This window comes from Buceros rhinoceros, unplaced genomic scaffold (assembly GCF_000710305.1).
Source record: "Buceros rhinoceros silvestris isolate BGI_N320 unplaced genomic scaffold, ASM71030v1 scaffold24855, whole genome shotgun sequence".
Lineage (NCBI taxonomy): Eukaryota > Metazoa > Chordata > Aves > Bucerotiformes > Bucerotidae > Buceros > Buceros rhinoceros.
In genome coordinates, this window is record NW_010412776.1 from 55,404 (window position 1) to 77,990 (window position 22,587).

Consider the following 22,587-nt stretch of genomic DNA (forward strand, 5'->3'; position numbering starts at 1 on the left):
TCAAAACCTTTTTATTTTTTCTTTAAAACAAAGGATCTTTTTTTTTTTTTTTTTTTTTTTAAATTGGCTCAAATGTCCCTCCCTCCTGGCAGGGATTTTCTAACTTTGCTCATTCTGGAACACAGTAATCCCCTTACTAGGGCTTTGCTTGTTCTTCTGGGCTGCTGTGAAAAACATCCATCAATGTCCAGTGGCCAGCACCCCTGTATCCCACCCACCCCCCAATACCAACAGGCAGCATTTCAATGTACCTGGCTAGTCCCTTGAAAAACTTCCCCATTGCCATGAAGTCGAGCTGATCAGAGCAGTTGAACACCACAGTTTGGATCGCCAGTGCTTTGCCCAGGTCTTTTGTTGTTTCTGTTTTGCCTGTTCCTGCTGGTCCTGCAGGTGCTCCTCCAAATTTCAGGTGCAGAGCTCCCATAAGCGTCAGGTAACACCTACGACAAAGGGACCAGCTGATGAAAAGCATTTCTACTACTGATTTCAGTGAGGGAGACATATGATCTATCCAGCTGGAGACAAGTAGGAATCCAGCCTTTATTATTCTGCAGAGCTACTTCGATCCGTGGCTTTCTGAAAAGAGTTAGTTATTACGTAGGAAACAATCTCCTTACCTGTCAGTGAGGGGTGTGATAACCAGACGGCCACTGTTCCCCAGATACTCATAGCCATAGATAAACTCGGCATTGACTGCTCTGACGTACAGGTCTCCCATCGTCCAGTAGTACCTAGTGATGAGTGAGCGTGACATCAGAAAGATAAACACTGGCTGGCAGACAATACTTATAAGACTACAGCCCACAGGTTTGGAGACCTGCACATCAAGGGATTTCCCTCTTGAGAGAAGAAAGGATAAGGTAACTCAGCAGGGTGGACAGGAGTTCTCGCAGGACCTGAAGTTAGGTGTTCTACCAAGCGTCGCACTCCTTGGGCAGGAATGTGCCCTTTCACAGTGAGGCTGTGAAACACCATGGTATGGATTAGTCTATACTGCCAAAGTGGATGCCACCGGAACTACGTCTGCCTCAGATGTCTTCAAACCAGCATCCTTAGCAGACGGCAACCTACTCCTCACAGGGATGCTAGAAGCAACTCAGGAAGAGCTTACAGACTATGTGAACCCTGGTTTCCATTTGTCATGGACATGGCCGATGGGTGAGGAGGGGGAAGATTGGCCAGGGAGGTCAGGTGAGGTTCAACAGCTATGCTTTCTACCTGAGCTGGGAGATCCACTCGAAATCATTCGTGCTTGTCACACTCTCCTCAGTCAGCTTTGCCGCAACATCCTTGGCGTGGACCTCAATCACAATAAGAGCTGACAACACTGCTCGCTGTATCCTGGACAATTTTCCACGGACCAGGGCAACCAAATCGCCCAGCTGGGTAAGGAAAAGAAAGTACTGGGAAGCAATCCATGTCCCAAAGACCCAGGCTGCACTAACAGCCTAATCTTATGTCATGCTAAGTCCAGACCATAGGCTGTGCCCAGGCAACTTCTGCTTCCCTCTTTTCATCAGAGATACAAATGATTGCTCAAAAGCAAACACTACTCAGGGCTGGACTAGAGCTGACTTTTGCTTACATCATTACCATGTTCAGGTGAAAACAAAGTGTTAGAGACACCATGAGGCCCAGAGCTAATACTTCCCAAGTATTAGGTGTGATCAGATGCACAGAACAGATATGAAGGACACAGTTTCATTTCTACTGTCCATCACTTCTGTTCTCCTCCACCTTTGACTTCTTGGGTGACCCTGGAGAAGTTATCTTTCACCTTCTTCCTGTCTTCAAGTAATGATCATATTATCAGCCCTGTACATTATTTGAGGTTTGTGATGATAAATATCCTGATGATTAAGATGATGAGAACCTGGGGTTTTTACCTGGTTTTCAGCTGTGCTATGCAGGACTGTGTCCCTTTTTCTCCTGCAGTATTGCCCTGGCTGTATTTCTAAGTTATCTACAGTCTGATTGAAAAGTCTCCATCTGACAAAATCTAACCCTTACATTCATTGTCATACCTGAGTACTCAGCTGTGGGAAAAGCCTGCTGGACAAATCTCCAGCTTCCAGAGCTTCAGACACTTCCTTTGTCCAGAAAATCTGACAGCCAGCAATGACCACTTGTCCAGGCCATTGCAAGACCCATGTAGTTCGTGGAGTCTTAAAAAAAGAAGGCGGGGGTGAGGGGTGGAAAAAAGAAAAAGGTGATAAGACAATGATTTTTTTTATTATTCATCTCCCTGCTCTGATGAATCTGAGACACCCAAAGGAATGTTTCCCCTACTCCAGCCTATTCTAACTTCCCCATTTTCCAATTTTCAGACTGAGTAGAAAACAGTAACAGAAATATCTGAGGCTTTTTCTTATTTCAGCCTTTCTCCCTCCCCAGACCCAAACAAATAAGACTTTAGAATTTCAGAAACCAAAGCCAAGATGCAGCCCCTGATGCAGCCCTTAGCATGCTGTGTGAGACAAGACAAAAGAAGGTAGATCCTTATAAAGAGGCAGTTGTCTGGAGAGAAGAATAGAAATGGATTCACACAGGCTCATTCTATGACACCAGGAAGTGTTCTGTGGCAGTTGAGTGAGTGTGCAGGGTTTGCATTCCTCTGGACCACTAGCTGCTTGCTCAGCTGTGCATTCTGCACTTGACCCACACAGTGGGATTTAATGTTTTATTTTAAAACTAGTAGAATATCACAAATTCATCAGCCCTATCACTGATCATGGCAAGCCTGGAACCAAGCCATCAGAGACCGCCCAATCTGATACAACTCCTACCTCTGGATAAGCCCTGACTGATCTTTCTATGTCGTCCCGTACACTGGCCTTCATGGATTTCTCAACTTCCAGCAGCCAGTCCTCCACGTTGTCAGTGGGATAGATGGGAACACACAGCTTCACCTCTTCTCCTTCAGCAGAGTACATGTGCGTGATCTGCAGGTCCTCCTGAAACAGGAGCTAGTGGAGGAAGCCAACAGGAGATGTGAGTGGAAGATTTCTGTCCTATCCTTACCTTCCTGCCACTGGGGCACAGCCAGGCTGTAGTGCTGTACGCTCAACAAAAACCTGGTGCCCAACTTGTTTGTCAATAGTGCTAATAAAGTGTGTGGCGTGTACAAAATGACCTCTTTAAAACACTGAGGATGATTGTATGAAAACAAGAGATTCACACTGTTAGTTTAACTGGAGTGAAGCAACAATAAATTATAGGTAGGGTGAACATTTCTCATTGCCTCTCTAGAATTCAAACCTTTGATTCCTGACCAATTCTGTAGATTCAGATCATTTCCCTCGAGGTCACAGTGCCCGGTTTTAAAAGTAAAATTTTAACAGCTTCTCCAGTGCCCCACAATATTACCAAAAGCTCCCTTATTTATTCCAATGGCTTTGAACCAGTTTTCCAGTTCAATTTCCTTTCTATTTTCCCAAGCTAATGACTAGGAGATTGGTTTTAGTGTCTGAGTATTGTGGTGGTGCGAGCTGTGACTAGTCACGGAGTCTGAAGTCTATTAGAAATAAAAAAAAAAAAAAAGAAAAAAAATAGCCGGGTTAACCCTGGCTCCTAAGTAGGGATGAAGGCAAATACTTAATTCAGTTCACGTTCGTTCACTCTTTGTCCCTCCTGTGGCTGTCAGCAAGAGTGGAAGTCCATCCTAACCATGTGCCTGCGAGTAGACAGCTAAGTCTGAGCTACTTCTTTTGGCCTCCATGGTGGAATGGTCAGACATCTCAAGGGGAGTGTCCTCTCCCCCTAATATGGGTATCTAAATGAAATTCTGTAAGTTCCCCTTTGCAGTTGCCTATTTTCCCCTCATTGAAAGGTAATTGAGGGCGCCCAGTTCAAAAGCAGATAATTGACTTTGAAATGCCTAAATTGAGGTTGCATGAATCCCACTCCGAGGCAGGCAGCACCCTGCAATGACTACATACCAGCTGCAGATTCGCAGGAGACACATTTCCACACAGCAGAACTTAACCATTCCTCCAGATCTCAGCAAGCCTCCAAATTCCCATGACACCAGCCTCCCAAAGGTGGGCCAAGCCATCAGGCTGCCTGCTTTGCCTACCTGTGCAATGTTCTCAAAGCACTTGCGGAGGTGAGGTTGTACAGCAGTGGGGTCTTTTGTCTGAGATAGTATTTCCAGCAGCTCATCGTCTGAGAGGAAGTAGAACCTAGAAACAGAGGGTGAGGCTTGAGGGGAGGCTCTCTTTACTGTAGCATCAGAGGCTAAGCCCTGCCAAGATGAGGAACAAGCTCATTGCTAGAGACTGTTTCTGACTGCTTGCTGATGTCTTTGTATTCGTGCAGGAGAGCAGCAGCCATGGTCTAGCCATCCACCTTTCTGTAGAGACAGACTTCTCCATCTGCAGAAGTCAGTTTTTCCCATGCAAAATGGGATTAAAGGAGTTTCAAAAGACAGAAGTATTCCTTCAGGAATAAGGGATGGAGTTACAAGGAGTTTTTCATTTTTCCCCATCCTTTCCAGACACATCACGAGGCACAGATAGGCAACGAAGCTAGCAGATTGCCCCGAACTCACCACGTTCGTGTCTGCCTGTTTTCTCCCCATCAGATGGCAGCATTGAAAGGCACAGCCTTGCTTATGTTTGCAGTCTCATGACAATATCCTACACTTGAATTGTTTTGCTTTCTTGCCAGAGCAAACCAGAGTGCGCCTCTCCGATTTTCTGAACCAGAGAGCGTGACCCAGCCCACTGAAATCTGGGGTTACCTGGGAAAAGCACCTCTCTTCATCTCCAGATATTCACTCAGCCCTTTCTGCACAAGTTCGAGCAGTTTGTTACATTTTCGCAGGTTCTCCAGTAGCACAGGATCAGGACACAAAGACATCACCTATAAACAGAATGGAGGAAGCATCAGTATTCTGAGCACGTGGGAGATAAGGCAGCGGAGATAATTGGGTTGCCCAGTGATATTACTGATAGGATTTAAATGACTTATTCACAGGAGGACTTTCACAGGAGGGATCTGGAAAGGCACAAGATTTGTGGGCACGGAGGAGAAACAGCACTTATGGATGCGATAAGCACATTTCTGGGTTCCCCTAAGTAACAGTGTCTGTAATATGGAATACAAGTGGCAATGGAGACCTGGGAAGTGGAGACTGGAGAGTGGAAGAGTGCAGAGCACTGCTACTGGGACACAGAAACTGGCAAAAACGACGGCTCTAAACAATTTAAAGAGTCACTCTTGAGAAGTAATCAAAGGAGTTATTTTCTGGATTAGGATTACAGCAGAGCTGGTTACAAGAGTCATAGGATGCAAGGAGTCAGTGTGCTGAGGAGAAGGTATCTATCTGGTGGAGTGGAGAGCTTGGTGCAAGGCACTCTGTTTGGACACCAGAACGAAAGGCCAAGTTCCAAGAGCAGAAACCTAGTGTGCGGCCCTGGGCAAGGTTGCATGGTTTTTACAGCGCTGCTCAGGCCCACACCATTACAAAACCAACGACTCTAAGGCGGTCCTTGCGGGAACACAGCTCCGAGGAGTTTGGGATATCTGCACTGGCTCTTTCATCAAAGCACTCACCTCAGGGTTTTCATTAGCGTTCTTCATGATGTTCCTCCAGTCCCCATCCATGGCTTGGTAGTGCTCGCTTTCTAATGGGAGCTGTCTTTTGATGTCCTCTGACCTAAAGATGGGCTCCAAGTAGAGCCAAGAGCGCTGGCAATTCAGCCATTCGTCTAGGACATCCTAGCGAGGAGCAAGGAAAGCATATCAGGACACCATGCTATGAACCTGTTTGATGAAACCAGTTAAACTGTGCACTAGAATGGGTTTAAAAAAACAAGAAAAAGTAAAAACAAAAAAGAGGTGATGCTGCACTTTGATCTTCTACAATTCTAAAATCTATCTGTAGTGTCAGGAGCTAGAATTTCTTTCCCAAATAATTAACAATTTACTAGCATCCCCTTGCTAACAGGTGTCAGCAGGCATCAGAATCAACATCCAGTAGTTTAATGGGGTCATTTAGAAACGTGTGTAAGCCAATACTAAAGCTCAAAGGGACTTTGTGGTGCTAGGTCAAATTTCTGTGGCTAGTGTTTCTGTATTTCACAGAAGATAAATACACAGTAAGATGGGGGTTTTATTTTGTGAAAAGAACATTTCCAGGGTAAAAAAAGTAACAAGTAAAATATGCCAGACTCCGCAATTCTGTCATATTATCTCTCCTGTACCTCAGCCCCAGCCTTACCTACAGAGTAATCCATGACAAGATCTTCAAACAGCACTCTGAATTAAGAGAATGGATGAAAAGCCAAGCATTTAAGGCAGACACCAGACAGAAACCCTGTTTGTCAGGCATTAAAAGGAGTGAGAGAATTAGGTTGGAAGAACAGATTGAAAGGTACAGGGAACCTGCCCAACACTGCAAAGCAGTTCAAGTGTTTGACTCCCTTTCAGACTGCCTTAGTCACATGGTGCTATCTACCATTCCCTCAGCACAGGCAGCTACTCGACCTAGCAAGAGGTGGGATTTTCCAGTGGTAGAGACAACGGAGTTTACTGTAGTCCATCAGCTAACCCTCATAAGCCACTTCACAGAAGTGGACTCATGAGCCTTTAGTGACAGGAATGAAAGCAATCAAAGAAAGGGGTAAGAAGGCAGGGTGAAAACATAGACAACATCAGAGCTGAAACCACACAGCAAATAACTGAATTTCCCCATGAAATGCCTTAAGGCTCAGAGTAGCATTTCTGTCTCTTTGTGAAACAAGTGCTCTGGCAGACCATGGCCCAAGCACACCCAGATGGTAAGCACCAATAAACAGAATGAGGTAGTTAAGAATAACAGGTAACGAAGCTGCTGTGCATCAAACGCCAGCATTTAAACAGTTCTCCAGCTAGATACTTGTATTGGAACTTTTCTCCTGCAGCAAAATGCTCTTCTGCTCTCTGGGTCTGCTGGGTGCTGAGCTTTCAGGCTCTGATTTGCTAAAGAAGAGCTGATACTCTCTTGACAGGTGCTCTCCCAGTTCCCCAGCAGTCAGTGCACAGTGCCCATGCTCAAGCATAGCAGCACAGCCCAGGTGCCCACCTTCACCACGTGTGTGCAGGTTAAGAAGCCAATACCTGTGTCATCTTCAGCTTATTTTCCCATGTGTTCATCCTTTCCTCAAACGGTTCCTTGAATGGTGAGAAGGACATGCTCTGAACCATGACAATGTGATCGTCTAGGAGCTGAGAAGCTTCGTCGGTGTCTTTCAGAATAAAGGTACCTGTGTCTTTGTAAAGCATCACAGTAAATGAAACGGAGTTCCATTCACTCTCCATCTTGTTGAGTGCCTGGAACAGAGGTACAAGCAATTTAAATGTTCAGATACAAGCACTGCAATGATTATCCCAGCTTCCACAACCCTTAATGCCCTTCTCTAGCAAGTGACTGATTTTTGTTCTTGGATTCCACAGGAAAATGCAGCTGTGTATTTAATGTGTGACTACTCAGCAACAGCACTCTTCCTCTGCACTGCCCATGGACTCAATACCCCAACGCTGTCATGAAAGGAACACCTTGAGGGGGGAAAATGGCAATTTCATCTCCTGGCCCATATATGCTACTAGATGCAGAGAGGCTGCCAGCAAAGTGCCTGTTAACGATTATGGTTAACGATGGCTTTGTGAGAGGGGTAGCTGTCTATTGGGAACAACCTGAGAATCAAGAGAACAAAAGCTGCTGGAAGGTAATGACTTTCAATCAAGAACATCTTAGGTCGCATCCAAACTGGTGAACTGAAGCTGAAAGACTTCCTAACCTATAACTCCAGAGCCAGCAAGTCTTCCCTGCATGTTTGCTGTGTTAAAGTGTTTGCCACCTCCGTTTTCAGTCACAGCTCATCTCCCTGACATAACATCTGAATGGCAGAATGCAACCAGTCTATTTATTTTAACTAAACAGTCACTAATCCCACAGCAAGATGTGAGACCCAACCAGTGGATCAGCAAATCCATCAGGCACTGCTGTTATGCTACCACTGAAATTCTACACAAGGCAAAATGATTTCTTCTAGTGTGTGATCCCAGATGTGCGGCCATTGCTCCCCTCTCTAAGGGCAGCAGCCTTTTTAGTTGTGCTGCAGAGGTATCTAATGCTCTGGGACAACAGGAACATCTCCCAAGGCAATGACCGCCTGCTCAACAGAAACGAATCTGAGAAGCAACCAAAGACACAGCAAGTCCCCGCCTCCTCACGTTCTCAATGGCGTATTCCTTGCCGGCTATCTCAGCTACTTTGGTAATGCTCTCGATATGGTCCAGCAGGTTCATGTCCAAGCAGCGACCAAGTGTCAGACTGGGTTCTAGCTTGATATCAATGTTAATGTCTTCTGACAGCATCTCCCAGTGCCGGTTTCTCATACCGGGATTGCGCAGCCCTTGAATTAAGGGGATGTATAGCCTGAATTCTTCAATCTTGTCTTGAAACTCCATTGCTACACCCTGGCAGGCTTGCAGGAAGAAAAACAGAAGAACATCAAAATCAACAGCGTGTGAGGAAATCGCCTTAAGAAATTTCCTAGAAGTTGTCTAAAGCCTGATGTACTTGTAGACACATGCTGTGGGGTAGTGTGTTGGGTTTGTGTCTGGTGGGGTTTTAGTAGTGGGGGACGGGGCTGCTGTAAGAAGCTTTGAGAAAGCTCCCCCAGATCCAAGTTAGTCCCATCTAACTCAGCCAAGGCTGAGTTAACCAGCACCTCTGTGATAAAACATATTTAGGAGGGGAAACCTGCTGGGCAAGAGCCTTTTGTTTTGGGGATTTGGGGAATTTTTCCAAAATCTGGCTACAGCAGATGCCTCCTTTTATTGCACCCTGCATGGTTGGTATGCACACTCATAGGATGCGACCCCCCCACACCCCCTGCTGGGTGGTATGCAAAGACAAGGCAGGCTCAAGGACGAAACGTGTATTTCACCAGGTGCCAGGGAATATTGCAATGAATATGAGCAGGTATTCTTAGTATTTCTGTTTACCATAATGATTCATAGTTACTCACACATCCACTCATCACCTCCTCCATTGGGGCTGATTCATGGCATTGTTTAAGAGCAAGTTCAAGTTAAAAAGGATGAATCAAAAATCTCCCACTCCAAAACATATTTCAATCTAAGCCATCTGGCAGGAGATTTTAGAGTTAGCTCTAAAGAATGACCGATGCATCTCTGAGAATCATGGAATGGGAAGTTAAGCTGAAGTATCAATTCCAGCTTTACAAGGATTAAAAGGCCTTCACGTGAATTGCAAGGGCTGGATCATCTAAATTTCATACGCTTTCAAGAAAATGGTGATTACACCATTTCCACAGATCATTTTCAGGTTTTGCCATTTCATTGTTTATAAAAGAAATGAAGATCTCTTCTGGCTTTCCATTAAATTCATTGGCCATAGAGAAATAAAGATTGTCCAAGAAAAGAGCACCTGGAAGACCCAGATTCAAGTCCCTTTGTTGCCTGACTCACGTAAAGGCTTAAACCCACGTGTCTAGCCACTGGGCTGTATAGGAATTCTCTATGACTAGTCTGGATTATTTTACTTTATATAAATGAGTAAATATTAACTGCAACATAAGAGGGTGGCTTTTATTTCAGTACTGTCTTGGGAATTAGGTATAAAAGGGATTTTCAGCCTGGTCGTTTCCATGCCAAACTGGTACTTCAAGCAGCAAATTAGCATCTAGATGTGAATCACCATAGCTCCAGAAGAAAAAAAATGGAAAACAGTTTTGCTAGCGTTTTCTCAGCTGGCTCCAATACACACAACACGTCCATGTGACATCCTGACAATCCCTGTTCAGAGCACTGGGTGACGCGCCTCACATCAAAATGCTGATAGGCACCAACTTCCTTTCCCCAGGCTATGTACCTACCCGGTGAATCCTTGAACTGCTTCACACATCTCTGCATTGTCTTGAAGGAGTCGCTGACATTCTTTTCTACCTGCTCAGCCTCGATTTCCACAAGAGAATCATTCATCCAGCTCTCATGCCACTGCATCCAGTCTGACACAGTAGTCCAGAGATCATAGTACGTCTGGAACTTCTTAACCATCCTGGACAGCTTACCATACTTTGGAAAGACAGAAAAAGCAAGCATAAGCACAAGTGTATTTTCCTCCAGACAATACCTTGCATGTCAAATGGCCAAAACCAGCACAACTCTTTTCTGAATCTCAAGCAAGCAAAGAGAAAACATGTCCTTCAAGAGGGTGTATCAGACTACCTTCTCCTGGGATCACAATTGAGGTTTCAAGGGAGAGCGACTAGCAGAGCTGGGCCTTGCACATTAAGGCCAAAATGCATCCAGCGGAGCTGTGCCTGCACCACGTCTGGCACGGAAAGCACTCTCACCACTCGCCTCTGCAAATACTCTACTGCAGAATGAGGAGGTTTTCATGGGCAAGCCCCACACAATCGGTGAAAGCACACGCTGCACGTCGTATCGAAACTTGGCTCTTCACAGTGAAGGAGTAGCCACAGACTGAGAGGCAGGAAAGGATCCCGTGAGCGCCACTTCTACTCTGCAGCCCAACTAGGCTGGACGTAGATGACAATGACTCATTGGCAGCTGAACAGCTACAGGCAGAATGAGTGTTTGCAACTATGTGAGCTGTTGCCTTAGGAGAACACACTAGGCTCTGCGCCCAGCCGGCTCTGCCTGCACACCACCAGGCAACCACACATTCGCATCTATGTAACTGCAGTAACAGCCTGACAGAAATCGATGCATCTTAACTGCTGCTTCAAAACCTTCCCCATCCACTTCCTTCTCATTAACATCGCTCGGATGTGAGTGTGGGCACCCAAAGTCTCTCACAGCAGTGACAGTAGCAGGCCCATGAGCAGCCTTCCACATCTGCCTGGGATCAGCATTTCTGCAGTACAGCAGGGCGATGGAGCAGTGCAGTCACTCTCCAGGACCACAGAGCAGGTCATCAGATAAACCAAAAGAGCATGAAGGATTCCTTCCCGAGGAACCACGCCTTGCTATTTGCTCTATCTACCACCCAGAAGGCCCAATACAGGTTAGGGTCCTGTAGGTACAGGACCTGACACTTACATTAGTAACTTTCATCCCAAAGATTCTTTCCCTGTTGTTGTAGAGAATTGCCAAACTCTGAAGCTCCTTCAGCTGGTTCCTGACCTCCCTTGCTTTGTTAGCCAACTCATGTGCTTGGTTAACATCCGTCTGGATGGAAAATCCACCTACAATCAGCTGGAAGAGAAAAGGCAGGCATGAGATGTGGCTCTGAAGCTAAGTTGTGCCTCTGGAGGTCTCGGCATCCTGGTGTGCTCTTTGTTACCTTCAAACGCAAGATTTTCATGCTCACCATTTCTTCTCCCCTAATCTAATCTCACTTCTGTTTAGACCATAATGAAAGTGCTGAGAAGCAGCAATAACCTCTGGACAGGTGGTTGAAAGTGCAAATGTGATGAGCAGCTGCTTTTTGCCTTTGTGACAACAGTTAATTAATCCCCAAGAAGTAGGAGCAATAAGCCTGTGCCCAGATTTCTTGCTACTGGATTCATACTGTGATTAGTTACAAAACGATAGCTCTGCTGGGGCACTCAGCTTGTTTCCAAGAATTGTTTAACAACACAAGTCCAGAACATCTCTAACAACTTTTCTGTTTTGTTTTGGTGGTTTTGTTTGTTTGTTTTTAATCCAGAGCTGGGGTATTATCATTTTGGAAGGCTATTTCCAAGATAACGTAGGTCATTGATTACAGCCTTTCCAAGATGGCATTTTGATTTGGTATTTAACAGTTTCTGGCAAGAAATAAAATTCAGACTGTTTCAGCAGAAACCAGAGGTATCTCAGCTCCAAACCCCTGCTATGGTTTCAGGGTCTTTCACATGAGATGAGTTCCATGACTGAATGTAGCATTCTCCCCCTTGATGGCAGCGCATCATGGGAGATGCTCTGCAGGAAGCCAAGTATGCAAGAAAGAAAAAGGAGGTGCATGTGCTGCCCGAGTACCAGGAATTGGAATATTGTATCTTGATGAACACATTCCCAGTGAAAAATCAGTGTTTCTGCAAAGAAATCACACCACACAAATATGAAACTCTTAATCAAAAGCCTAACTTCCAATAAAAAAAAAAATATGGGCAGGGGTGGTTTGATAATTTTTGGTCTAACAATAAAATGACTTAAAAACTCATCTGACTAAAATCTCATCTGAAAGTTTCCCACCTGGCTGACCACAAGAGTTCCAAGGCCCCCTTCTCTGGACAGTTTATTGTCAGTGGCTTAATACCTGCATGTCCTCCAGTTTGTCTTGAAAGACAATCTGATCCACGACCTGTATTTTGTGAAATTTGTCTTCATCTTCCAGGTGCTGGAGCTGAATGGACTTAGTTTCCATAGCTATTTTCTGTGGCCAGTAACTTGCAGTCCACCTGCACTCACATGATATAACAAACAAAAAAAAAAAAAGAGAGAGAGAAGCTTTTTGAACATATGTTTGAAATGCTGAAAATAACAGAATGAGAAAGCCAATTCCCACCAAACAAGGAAGCTTTTACAACAACAGAAACACATGTGGTTTCAACAAAACATTTTTCTCCCCAGCTTTTCTTGTTGATATGCAGTCCTTGTGACTAGGCTATTCAAATGGAGAGGGCTGGGGAGAAGTGGAGGGCCTTTTTAAAAGGAACAAATCCAGTAGGTTGCTGAAAAGCTAGGAGACAGCAAAATAACAGTTGGCATCCAGAGGGAATGTCTGTCTTTGAATGTATTCACAAGGAACTAAAAAAATGGGGTCAGAGTCTTGGCTTGCAGCTTTTCAGGGCTACTGAAAAAGCCAGTCTCCTGCGAGCAGGGCAGCGAGAGGCCAGGGCAGCCCAGCAGCAGCAGTGCCTCGGACAGCAAGGCTTCTGCAGAGGGCCCTGGGGAGCGCAGTGCCTGTCCAGGAAAGGCTGCACAAAGTAGCTGCTCATGCCAAGGCAGGTTTCTTGGTTCGTACTCATCCGTAGTCCACCCGTTACTCCATCTGGACTCATCAGCTTGTGTGCGATGCCCAACACAAGCCCTGCAGCGCTATGCTCCAGGGCACAGCCCTCCCAGTGCCTGGGGATGCAGACATCTCTACTAGTTCTGCATGTACCAGGTCTGGTCAGTGGGCATACAGCTACATCTGTGTTAAGCTGCCCCAGAGCTGAGCTGCTTTCCTGCCGCTTCTGAGGATTTTTTTGCATGATGCATCCCATGTTTCTTGTTTCAGGAGCTCTCTGCAGAGACTCACTCAGGTTGCAGATGCACTGGACAAAGTCTGTATCATATAGGAGGTGCTTCCAGGGCAGAGCTGACTTTAGAAGCTGTGTAGCCGTGTTTGTGAGCTGGCTCTGCTACAGGGGCATAGTCAGGTCCCAATCCGAATAACACGGTCAAAGACAAAACAAAGAGGAGGCTGCATGGAACAGCAACGCAGTGATAATACAGGGTTCATGTTCCTCCCTCATCCTAAGAAAATCCTGGGGAGTCTTCCTACCTTGGAACTGTTCCGCTTCAGACACAGACTAAACTGTGCTCTTTGAGACCTTGCAAATGTCTCCAACAAAAACACGAGAGAAAAGAGCTTTAAAATGTTAAACACATGAATAGCTACCACTTTGCTTTGCCCCAGGCCAGAAGGCTGCATGAACCCACGGTTCTTCTCTAGAAACTTCATTTCAAGAATTCAGTACTCACGTAGCCTGAGAGGCACTTAAAAGTTCTGCTAGAGCCCTTGATAGACACATAGCCCCCACAGCACTGAGAAGGGTAATTGCTGCAAAGCATGCCACTTTGACAGTGGGAGAAATGCCTTGTGCTCACTTGTCATTGAAATCGTCTTCAGTAAGATTGTTAAAGAATTTCTCCATGACCTTGTAATCCTCCATGACTTCGCGAATCAGTTCCTGTGCAGGGGTGAGAGAAAGAGGCAAAATCAGACACTTTTAGACCATTCTGATTCCAACTTTCTGGTGTATACCTCATTTTCACGAGGTGCCTTTGAAGGGCGTTAGTCACACAAGCTTAATGTGGTGTAGGCTGCTCCTCTGCTCTGTGAGCAGTGGGAATGGATTTACAGGCCCTTGTTCTGCAAATGATCACGCCGCCATCACCCTCTGTTCTGTATGAACGGAAAAGAAGTGTGACCTAGGGGATAAAGCTCTGGACAGAAATCGAGTGGCTTAGGTTATCCTCCAGGATCCTCCCTCAGCATGGACAAGTCAGCTTATGGCTTGATGCCTTTGTTCCCTATTTGTTCAGCTGAGAGAAGACCTACACTTCAAACAACTTTGAAATAATTCGGCACTAGAACGTCCTATTAGAAGAAGTATGTTAGCGGCAATGTGAGCATTTGATAGCAGAAATATTTTCTTGAAAACAACGCTTGTTTTTAGAAAATGGCTATTCAGTACAGAATCATTCAGTTCAGATCACGAAGGTGGCAAAAAGCATACATGGGTCTTTTAGGCAAGATTTTTAACTGCTATTTTGTTTTGTACAGATATTTAAATTTGTGATACATGTATTTAAAAATAAAAATATTAAGAATTGCAAAAATACAAAGCCAGCAATTTATGGAATTGCATGTAAAGACATCTAAGCAAAAGAACTGGAGTTCTGCTTCTGAGACACCAAGCATTGCATTGACAATTTCTCCTCACTTCCCGTGGTGTCCCCTGTCCGTAAGGAGACCATGCCCTACCTCCTGCACAGCCAGCTGCTCAGGGACTCCCTTCATCCACTCCCGCAGCTCAGCCAGCTCCTCGATACTGTTCAGTTTCGCATGCATTTTGCAGCTGACGGCTTTATAAGCATCACAGATCTGCAGAAGGTCACAGCAGAGAAGAGACCATCAAACAGTCATTAATTGCTAATAAACAAACTGGAAAACCTGCCATGTTCTACCCATTTCCCATTCTGAAGGTGGTCTAAAGTGATGAGTACACAGTCCTGCTTCGTCTTTTTCTTTCTCCATCCATCTCATTTGAGCTCAAATGAAACGAGACTTCCAAAAAAGAGGAAGAGGAACTGCAGGTATGTGTTTGAAATGATGACAGTAACAGATTTAGACAAGCCTCCGGCAGATGCAATTTTCTATATTCCAGTTACCCTCAGAGCAAGTAGAAGGACCTTCCAATTGTCTACCAGGCAGATCTTCTCAATCCGCCAACACACTTTTGTAAGACAGCACGGTCTTGAAGAATTTTGTCTCAGGAGGTACAGCTTTCAGGCTTTATTAAGTACATTTATTAAATACATTTAATACTTGATTTGGTTAAGTCTGCATATCTCCCCTCTACTAGTTTTTTTAATAATCCCTCTTTTGCAATCTTTAAAATGTCCTCATTAACAAGGCCTCCATTGGTCTCTTCTGGCCATTTCACAAACACAGTGACTTCAGAAGCAGAAGGACAAGACACTAACAGGTAACTTACATTCTCCACTTGCAAATGGAGGTGTTTAGCCAGTATGTCCAGCATGGAAGTGGCAAGTGCTTTGTATTTTTCAGACAGATTGTGCTTAACACCTTCTACGTGAACATCGAAGGGACCAATGACAATAGAACTAGGGAGAGTGTTGTCCAGGTTATCCTTTTCAGCCAAGTACATGTTTACTATACTCATCACCTCCTCAGCAGATGGACATTGCTCTTCGTAGCTTCTGTAAATAAAAACACCACCAAAATAAAGGTAACATAGACCTTAAGATCACTTGAGCATCCAGTCTGTTCACGAGATCCAGACGTGTCTGCCCAAAGAATCAAACATCAAATTAATAATGAGTATGTTTACTGTTATTAAAACGTGCATCTATTTGAATGTATACATCTTTCTGCAAGTACAGACTGAGAGGGTACCAACACCTTCTAGACCCTACAACCAAAGATATGTCTGCATAGGAAGTGAGGAGGGTTTGTATCACAGTCGAGCATGAGTGCTAGCTTTGACTGAGCACGGGAAGCTATAGTAGCAAAGACATCCCATCTACAGTCCATCAGTTTGGGTGACCAGGCTCTGCTCCACTGTCCTCACTGCTATGGTTACCAAAACCAAGCAGAGGAAGCCAGGCTGCTTACTTCTGCCTACATAATGGCTACACTACGTAGTAGCACAGACAGGCCTCTGTTTCAGAAGATGTGTATAGAAGATGACACGGAACTGGTATGTATCTAAGGAACGTTACTGGGGAGCCAGGGAAGGGACAGACTCAAATCTACAACGGGTTTGAGATGACAATAGGTGTTGTGTGGAGAGGAACGACAGCACAAAATGTTCTAGATGCAGAAAAGGAGTAGATGAAAGACATGAAAGAGGTAATAAGGCAAGAGAAGAGGGGAAGACAAAATGAAAGTACTGGTGTAAACAGGGCAAGATCAGGAGGCACCTTGGCGGAGGGACAGGCACTTCAGCATGTTCTGGGAAGAGACAGGAGATTGTCAAATGGGATTTGTAAATTGATCTAGCTGGAATAACAAGAGAAAAAGGACTTCATTCCCACTGTTTGGCAAAAATGTGAGGCCTAAGAAGACGACCATTAAAGTAACAAAGGCTAAAGGACAGCAAAGGTGTAAAGAGTTTTGGCAGTGAAAACAATGAGGCTGACATGAAAACATTACTTTCTACAGAATGTTTTCATCCTGAACAGACGCTATTTGAAGGAGGTCAGTCGAGTATGCTAACTGGATTTTCAAACAGGATGAGTCATTTTTAGGGCCATTAATATCTCCAATTACACTTAAAAACATGACAGGAATGTGACTGCTGTCAGAGGCAAGAAGAAACTCTCACTGTCACCACCAGTGTCCTCTGAAAGCAAGGACTGTTGCTGACAGCAGAGAGCTGCCTCTGATGGACGCCTGATCTCACTTCTAAGGCACATCACGCACATTTGTGGTCTCAGAACAGGTCCCACATTCTCTCACACATCCACACATCAGTCAGAAGCACTTACCGTAGGAAGTCATGGACATCATTGTTATTTAGCTCTAAGAACGTCTCATATCTCTTGGCGTAGGCTTGGAGAGGGATCAATGCCTTTTGAATGGCAGACCGCATACACTCACACAGTTCTTCCACTTCTGGTTCGTGCAAGCCCACTGAGGCCAGCAAGGGTGTGCCTGTGATAGGCATGTTCTCCAACACATACTGGAAGAGGAAGGACAGGGTTTTTTCAGGACTAGCAGAGCTAACTGTGCCTCCTCAGGAGACGGCTGAGACAATCACTGGTGGCACCTTCGGGAAGTCGTGCAGTCCATCTTTCTACATTGTGCCAGGAATTGTTTTATCAGTTTTATGTAGCCCTCCCAAAGAAGGGGGCGTATGCAGAAGAGATCTGCAGCAGACTGACAGCACTGGAAAAGGTGCTATTTCCTTTACGAATCTGCTTTTGCCAGTGCCATGCACTTAGGGCAACCAGGCTACCTCGGACATGTCTCCTCAGAACCTGCAGCACCACAGCAGACACAGCAACCAGATGAAAGAGCTACAGGGTTGTAGAACTTGAAGAAATCCTATCAGAACAGAACTGTGTTAGCACAGTGCTGTGCCCAAATTAATGTAACTGGATTCTCAACTACCTGCTTCCACAACTCCCTCCCCTCAGTACAAGCTCCGGGGTGTCTATGCCAAGCTGCGATGCACTGAGACTGCACAGTTATATATATCACTGTTGATGCAGAAGAGTTCACCTTCTCCAGCTGTGGGACAGTGTGAGTCACCAGGATTCCCTTGTTGAACAGAGAAATGAGGGTCGTCTGAAAGCTCTCCACAGAAGGGTGGAAGTGAACGCCGCTGCTGTCTAGCACGAGGTCTGTTACAAAGAGCGGATTCCTTTGAGGCCTGCAGTGGGAAGAGATAAGGAACAACAGGGATGCTTTTTGAGACAATGGCACTCAACTATATTGCTCTGGTGCCGACACTAACATGCCTACTGTACAGGAAAGGAAAGCAGAGAGAACAGTCCCATGCAGCTGAAGGGATGAAATACTGCATTCTGAATTTACCAGTAAAGACACTGAGAACTCCTGTCTATCAAAGGTGCCAATCATGACATACCAGGATCCCCAAAACTCATAACCTTATGTTGAGAGTTGAAGCTGCTTTATAGAAAAATTGAAGATGCTTTTCAAACCGAGCATTCAGCATCTCAGATACACTCCTAAAATGTACCTTTCAGAACTTATATTCATTATCTCCCAATCTTGTATGTTACCAGCATGGCTCAGGATCAGCTCAAGTCAGTGTCAAGACTTCCACTGATTTGGAGGTAAAATGCCTTATGTGAGTGGCAGGGTTTTTTTTCTTTTCTACCTGTTTTCAATTTCTAAACCTTCCTTTTCTTTTTTAACCATGAAGGACAGAAATCCTTAAATCAATACCCAAGGGAAGACAATTCTAGGCACTGTAACCCGAATTTGGTATTCTTTAGAAATCCCAGGCTAGATCCTGAGGTTTGATCCGAGAACGGAAGTAAACAGCCATGCCTCCTGGTATTCTTATTCTTGGCCTACAGACAAAAGCTAGCAGTAATTATTTTGGAATTATTTAGAACAATATGTCAAAGTAGCAAACCTGGGTTCTCATGGGCTGCCTCTATCACTAACAGCAACTGCAAGTCTGTACTAACAGAGCAGCTAGCTCTGTGCCACGTTTCCATACTCAAGCAAGCGTGTCGGGTGGATGACTGAGGGACACAGCCCAGCCTAAAGCCCCCACATAGGCCAAAGCTTGCTTGCAGAAACAGCAGTTAGAAAGACAATGGCACTACACTTTTCTGCTCTTTCCACTCTTTTTTTTTTTGTCTCCCTTTCTTACCTGTAAGGACTATTGATGAGGTCATCTCCCCATTCCATGTCCTTTGAGCAGTTCAGGATACCATGGCAAGCATCCAGCAAAAGCTCAGTGAAGCTGATCAGCGAGTTCTGGACCAGATACCGCAAAGAGTCCTGAAGCATGAGGTTGATGCGCTTCATCAGCTTACGCAGTTTGGACATCTGGTAGGCGTCCCAGTGGCTCTGCTTCAGGTTGTACCAGTCTTTGCCTGCATGTCTCAGGTTGCTCTTTACTGCACTCTTTAGAGTATTGATCCAGGTATCCTTGAGAAACATCTGAACCTAGGGCAAATTGAAAAAGCAAGCTGTGTAACCCTCCAAGGGTTGACGGGAAAGCAGTATGGCAAGGTGAGCTGCTAGCTGGGACTCCTGGACCTTTCTCTGCTGTGAAAACCCTCAGAGCTGTGGCACCTAAACAGAAGCTCTCAAATCCATGCACATACACGTGGCATCTGAATCTGGCCATACATCTGCTTCACTGACAACAGACCTACAAAACGAAAGCCTGGTATGAAAAGGCAGGAGTGCCGTATGCTTTCCTTTTATACACAGTGGTTCCCTTTTGTTCTCTTTTCTATAGAGCAATATCCCTGGAGCTGCCTGTGTCAGGGCCCTCATAAAAAGTTGCGTAGACAGTATGATGCACAAGTAAAGGACAGAATGTAGTCTTCTCTTGACAAGTGAGGAGGAAGAGGGGAAGACGCCAAGGGCAGGAGCAGTCTGCAGTGTTTTAATTTATTAAAATACCACCAAGTGTCACTTTCGCTCCCCAGGCAGCTGCTGTTTGCATGTAATAAAAAACCTCAGTCACTGAGTGGATGACAGCACTGCCTAGCTGAAACAGCATGGGACTGGAAGGACCAGCACATGCCCTCTGCCACTGATTTACTGTGCAACTCTGCGCAAGCTACTCCACGTGGCCACATCCACAGTGCAGTGTACTGCGCTCATTTAGAGGGCGTGAAGATCTCCTGGCAAGAGTTACCACAGAGTTGCAAATTTTTGTCCTAGTCTGTCAGCTGGCATTGCAGCAGAGTAATTTAATTAAGTACATAAAGAACAAAGAGTGTAGGAAAGCATTACCCCCACGAGTGCTTCAGAAATCAAAGCTCTTGTGCCTTGCTGCTGGAGGGATGGGGAAATAAAAACTTAAATAAAAATTTGAGCTGTGAGTGCTGGAGTGTGTCCAGAGAAGGGGAACGAAGCTGCTAAAGGGTTTAGAGCACAAGTCCCACGAGGAGTGGCTGAGGGAACCGGGGTTGTTCAATCTAGAGAAAAGGACGCTCAGAGGAAACACTACCACTCTCTACAACTACCTGAAAGGATGTTGTAGCAAGGTGGGGGTTGATCTCTTCTTCCAATTAACAAGTGATAGGACGAGAGGAAATGGCCTCAAGTTGTGCCAGGGGAGACTTAGGTTGGATATAAGGAGAAATTTCTTCACCAAAAGATTTATCAAGCACAGGAACAGGTTGCCGAGGGAGGCGGTGGAGGTTAACAGTTGGTCTCAATGTTCTTAAAGGTCTCTTCCAACAAAACTGATTCTGTGATTTTATGATTTGAGTGCCAGCCAGGACTGTTAGCTGCATGGAGACCAGCAGGAGGAAAGAGGGGCTGTAATAGCCATATGTGGCCACTTGTTCAACACATGACTAAGAGCATGGTCAGCACTGGCTGATGCCAACTAGGGGCTATGGCTCTTTCAGCCCATTCTCCCCACATCCCACGTGCAAATTCCTCCCTGAACCACACACAACATCTCCTCTGAAAGCTCATCTGTTTCCAGGTTATCAATCTGCAGCCACTGCAGCTGTCTAACACACAGTGACAGCCCCGCTGGCTGCTCCATGTGTTCACCCCTCATGCTTCCTCTGCTCACCTGAGTGAAGGTCTGGGTCTGGATCTGTTCAAACTCCTCCAAGCAGACAGGCTTGGCTAAAGCCGAATTAAACAGAGACATGGTAGCTGCTTTGTTGCACTCGTCTTGCACCTGTATAAGGAGAAGGATGACTTCTGGCCTGGTCAGGAGTGAGACAAATTTGAAATTTGCTTGTTGTTCCTCAGAAGGATAGTCTGGGATCCAGATGAGCCCTGGCACCAAAAAAAGAACATGTTATTGCCTGCAATGGCCATCCCAGCTTCAGTTTTAGAGAAAGAGTTCAGCTCCCTTTGGCACAGTGCTTGTGAAGAGGACTCTCCTCTGATGCACAGGCCTTTGCATGCAGCAGTTTCAGCAGATGGATGGATGAAAAAGAGTCTCTGCTCTGCAGCCTCCCATTAGGGGCTGACAGACTGTTTTGGTGCCTGACATTCCTGAGGCTTTGGCTCACGAAGCTTCCATGAGAAAGAACACTGGACTTGAAGAATCTTCCCACTGAAGCTTCAAGGCACACCCGAGTCACGTCATCTGTGAGAAGCCAGTTGTGAACCACCTTAAGAACGTCCCAACCTTTGGAAGATTGACATGCACAAAATACACCCTCCCTATCTTTTGCCGTGGTCGTTTTCCTCCAGTTCGGTACTCTCTGAGAACCTGAGCCCTTTTTCACACCTGAGCACAGCAAACGGGCAGCGGCCAGCCCCAGCACAGAGCCAAAGGCAGTTCAGCTAATTACACTACCCTGCACTTGGTGCCATTAAGGGACACTTGCAGAGTTACTGCAGCTTAGCTGAGGGGTGGCAATGTGTTATACTGAGGTAACAGGAACACACAAATAAACCCTAAAAAAGAGCAGACATACTCAAAAGTCTCATATAATTTCCTGTTGATGCCCCTTATGAGCCCTAATCATTAACAGGAACCTGACAGTGTTTGCTGCAAAGCACAAAGCCTGTCAAAGACAAGAGGTCCTAAAACCATGCCGAGTTCAAACCGCTTCACTGTGTCCTGTACCTTTCTCTGGTACTTTCTTCTCCTCTTTGTCTGGCAGCGTGACATAATAAAATGTCTCAGGTTTGGAAGTGACGACTCTGTCAAAGCTGAGCCTATTCATGGTGTGTTCGTAGTCTAATCTCACTTCTTTCTCCAGACAGCACATACGGTCTAACACACTGTTACAAGACATGGAAACAACAATAATTCACGGTATTCGAGCAGACGTGTGTCGGTAGCTTCAGTGCAAAACCCACCCTTCAGTCCCTCCCTCCTGGATTTGCTAACCCAGATGCTCACCTACTACTGAATGCATTAGGAGAGCTGTGCAGACGGTGAAGCAGCCAGCAAAGCTATCAACTGGACAGTTAGTGACAGTGGCAAGTGTCTTTTCAGATCAAAGCAAAATCTCCACCAGCAGTGTGCAGAGGGAGAAGTGTTACAGAGAGGAGGCGGAAAAAAATAATCACAGAAGGCTTTGGGTTGTGAAGGGGCCTTTAAAACTCATCTAGTCCAACCCCCCTGCAGCGAGCAGGGACACCTGCAACTAGATGAGGTTGCTCAGAGCACTGTCCAACCTGACCTGGAATGTTCTCAGGGACAGGGCATCTACCACCTCTTTGGCCAACCTGGGCCAGGGTTTCACACTCTAACTGCAAAAAATTAATTCCAAAAGTTTTAACTGATGAGTGAGATACATTAAGATAATTTCTTTTTTTTTTTTTTTGGAACACCTGTGTCAGCTAGCGCCAGTCAAGCAGAGGCAAGGAAGGATTCCACTGCACATGCAGTGGAACAAGAACTGAGGAAGCTAGCTGGCAGTTCTGGAAAAGTTGGGCTATCTGAGCTATCCTCCCAACTGTCTCCTGCT

At 45.5% G+C, this 22,587-nt stretch overlaps 1 protein-coding gene across 1 annotated transcript in view; it reads right to left on the reverse strand.

The window, feature by feature from the left end:
* Positions 1–22,587, reverse strand: part of DNAH1 (dynein, axonemal, heavy chain 1) — a 71,060-nt gene that overhangs the window by 40,434 nt on the left and 8,039 nt on the right. Inside the window, exons 8-28 of the mRNA XM_010136526.1 lie at positions 21,738–21,895; positions 20,724–20,935; positions 18,828–19,126; positions 17,702–17,852; positions 16,966–17,159; positions 15,450–15,675; positions 14,717–14,836; positions 13,837–13,919; positions 12,278–12,419; positions 11,077–11,232; positions 9,888–10,086; positions 8,218–8,471; positions 7,102–7,314; positions 5,557–5,721; positions 4,742–4,863; positions 4,076–4,181; positions 2,787–2,966; positions 2,025–2,165; positions 1,219–1,382; positions 618–731; positions 252–440 (exon numbers count right to left, since the gene is read on the reverse strand). Coding sequence (XP_010134828.1) covers positions 252–440; positions 618–731; positions 1,219–1,382; positions 2,025–2,165; positions 2,787–2,966; positions 4,076–4,181; positions 4,742–4,863; positions 5,557–5,721; positions 7,102–7,314; positions 8,218–8,471; positions 9,888–10,086; positions 11,077–11,232; positions 12,278–12,419; positions 13,837–13,919; positions 14,717–14,836; positions 15,450–15,675; positions 16,966–17,159; positions 17,702–17,852; positions 18,828–19,126; positions 20,724–20,935; positions 21,738–21,895 — 3,588 coding nt within the window. The remainder of the gene's footprint in view (positions 1–251; positions 441–617; positions 732–1,218; positions 1,383–2,024; positions 2,166–2,786; positions 2,967–4,075; positions 4,182–4,741; positions 4,864–5,556; positions 5,722–7,101; positions 7,315–8,217; positions 8,472–9,887; positions 10,087–11,076; positions 11,233–12,277; positions 12,420–13,836; positions 13,920–14,716; positions 14,837–15,449; positions 15,676–16,965; positions 17,160–17,701; positions 17,853–18,827; positions 19,127–20,723; positions 20,936–21,737; positions 21,896–22,587) is intronic.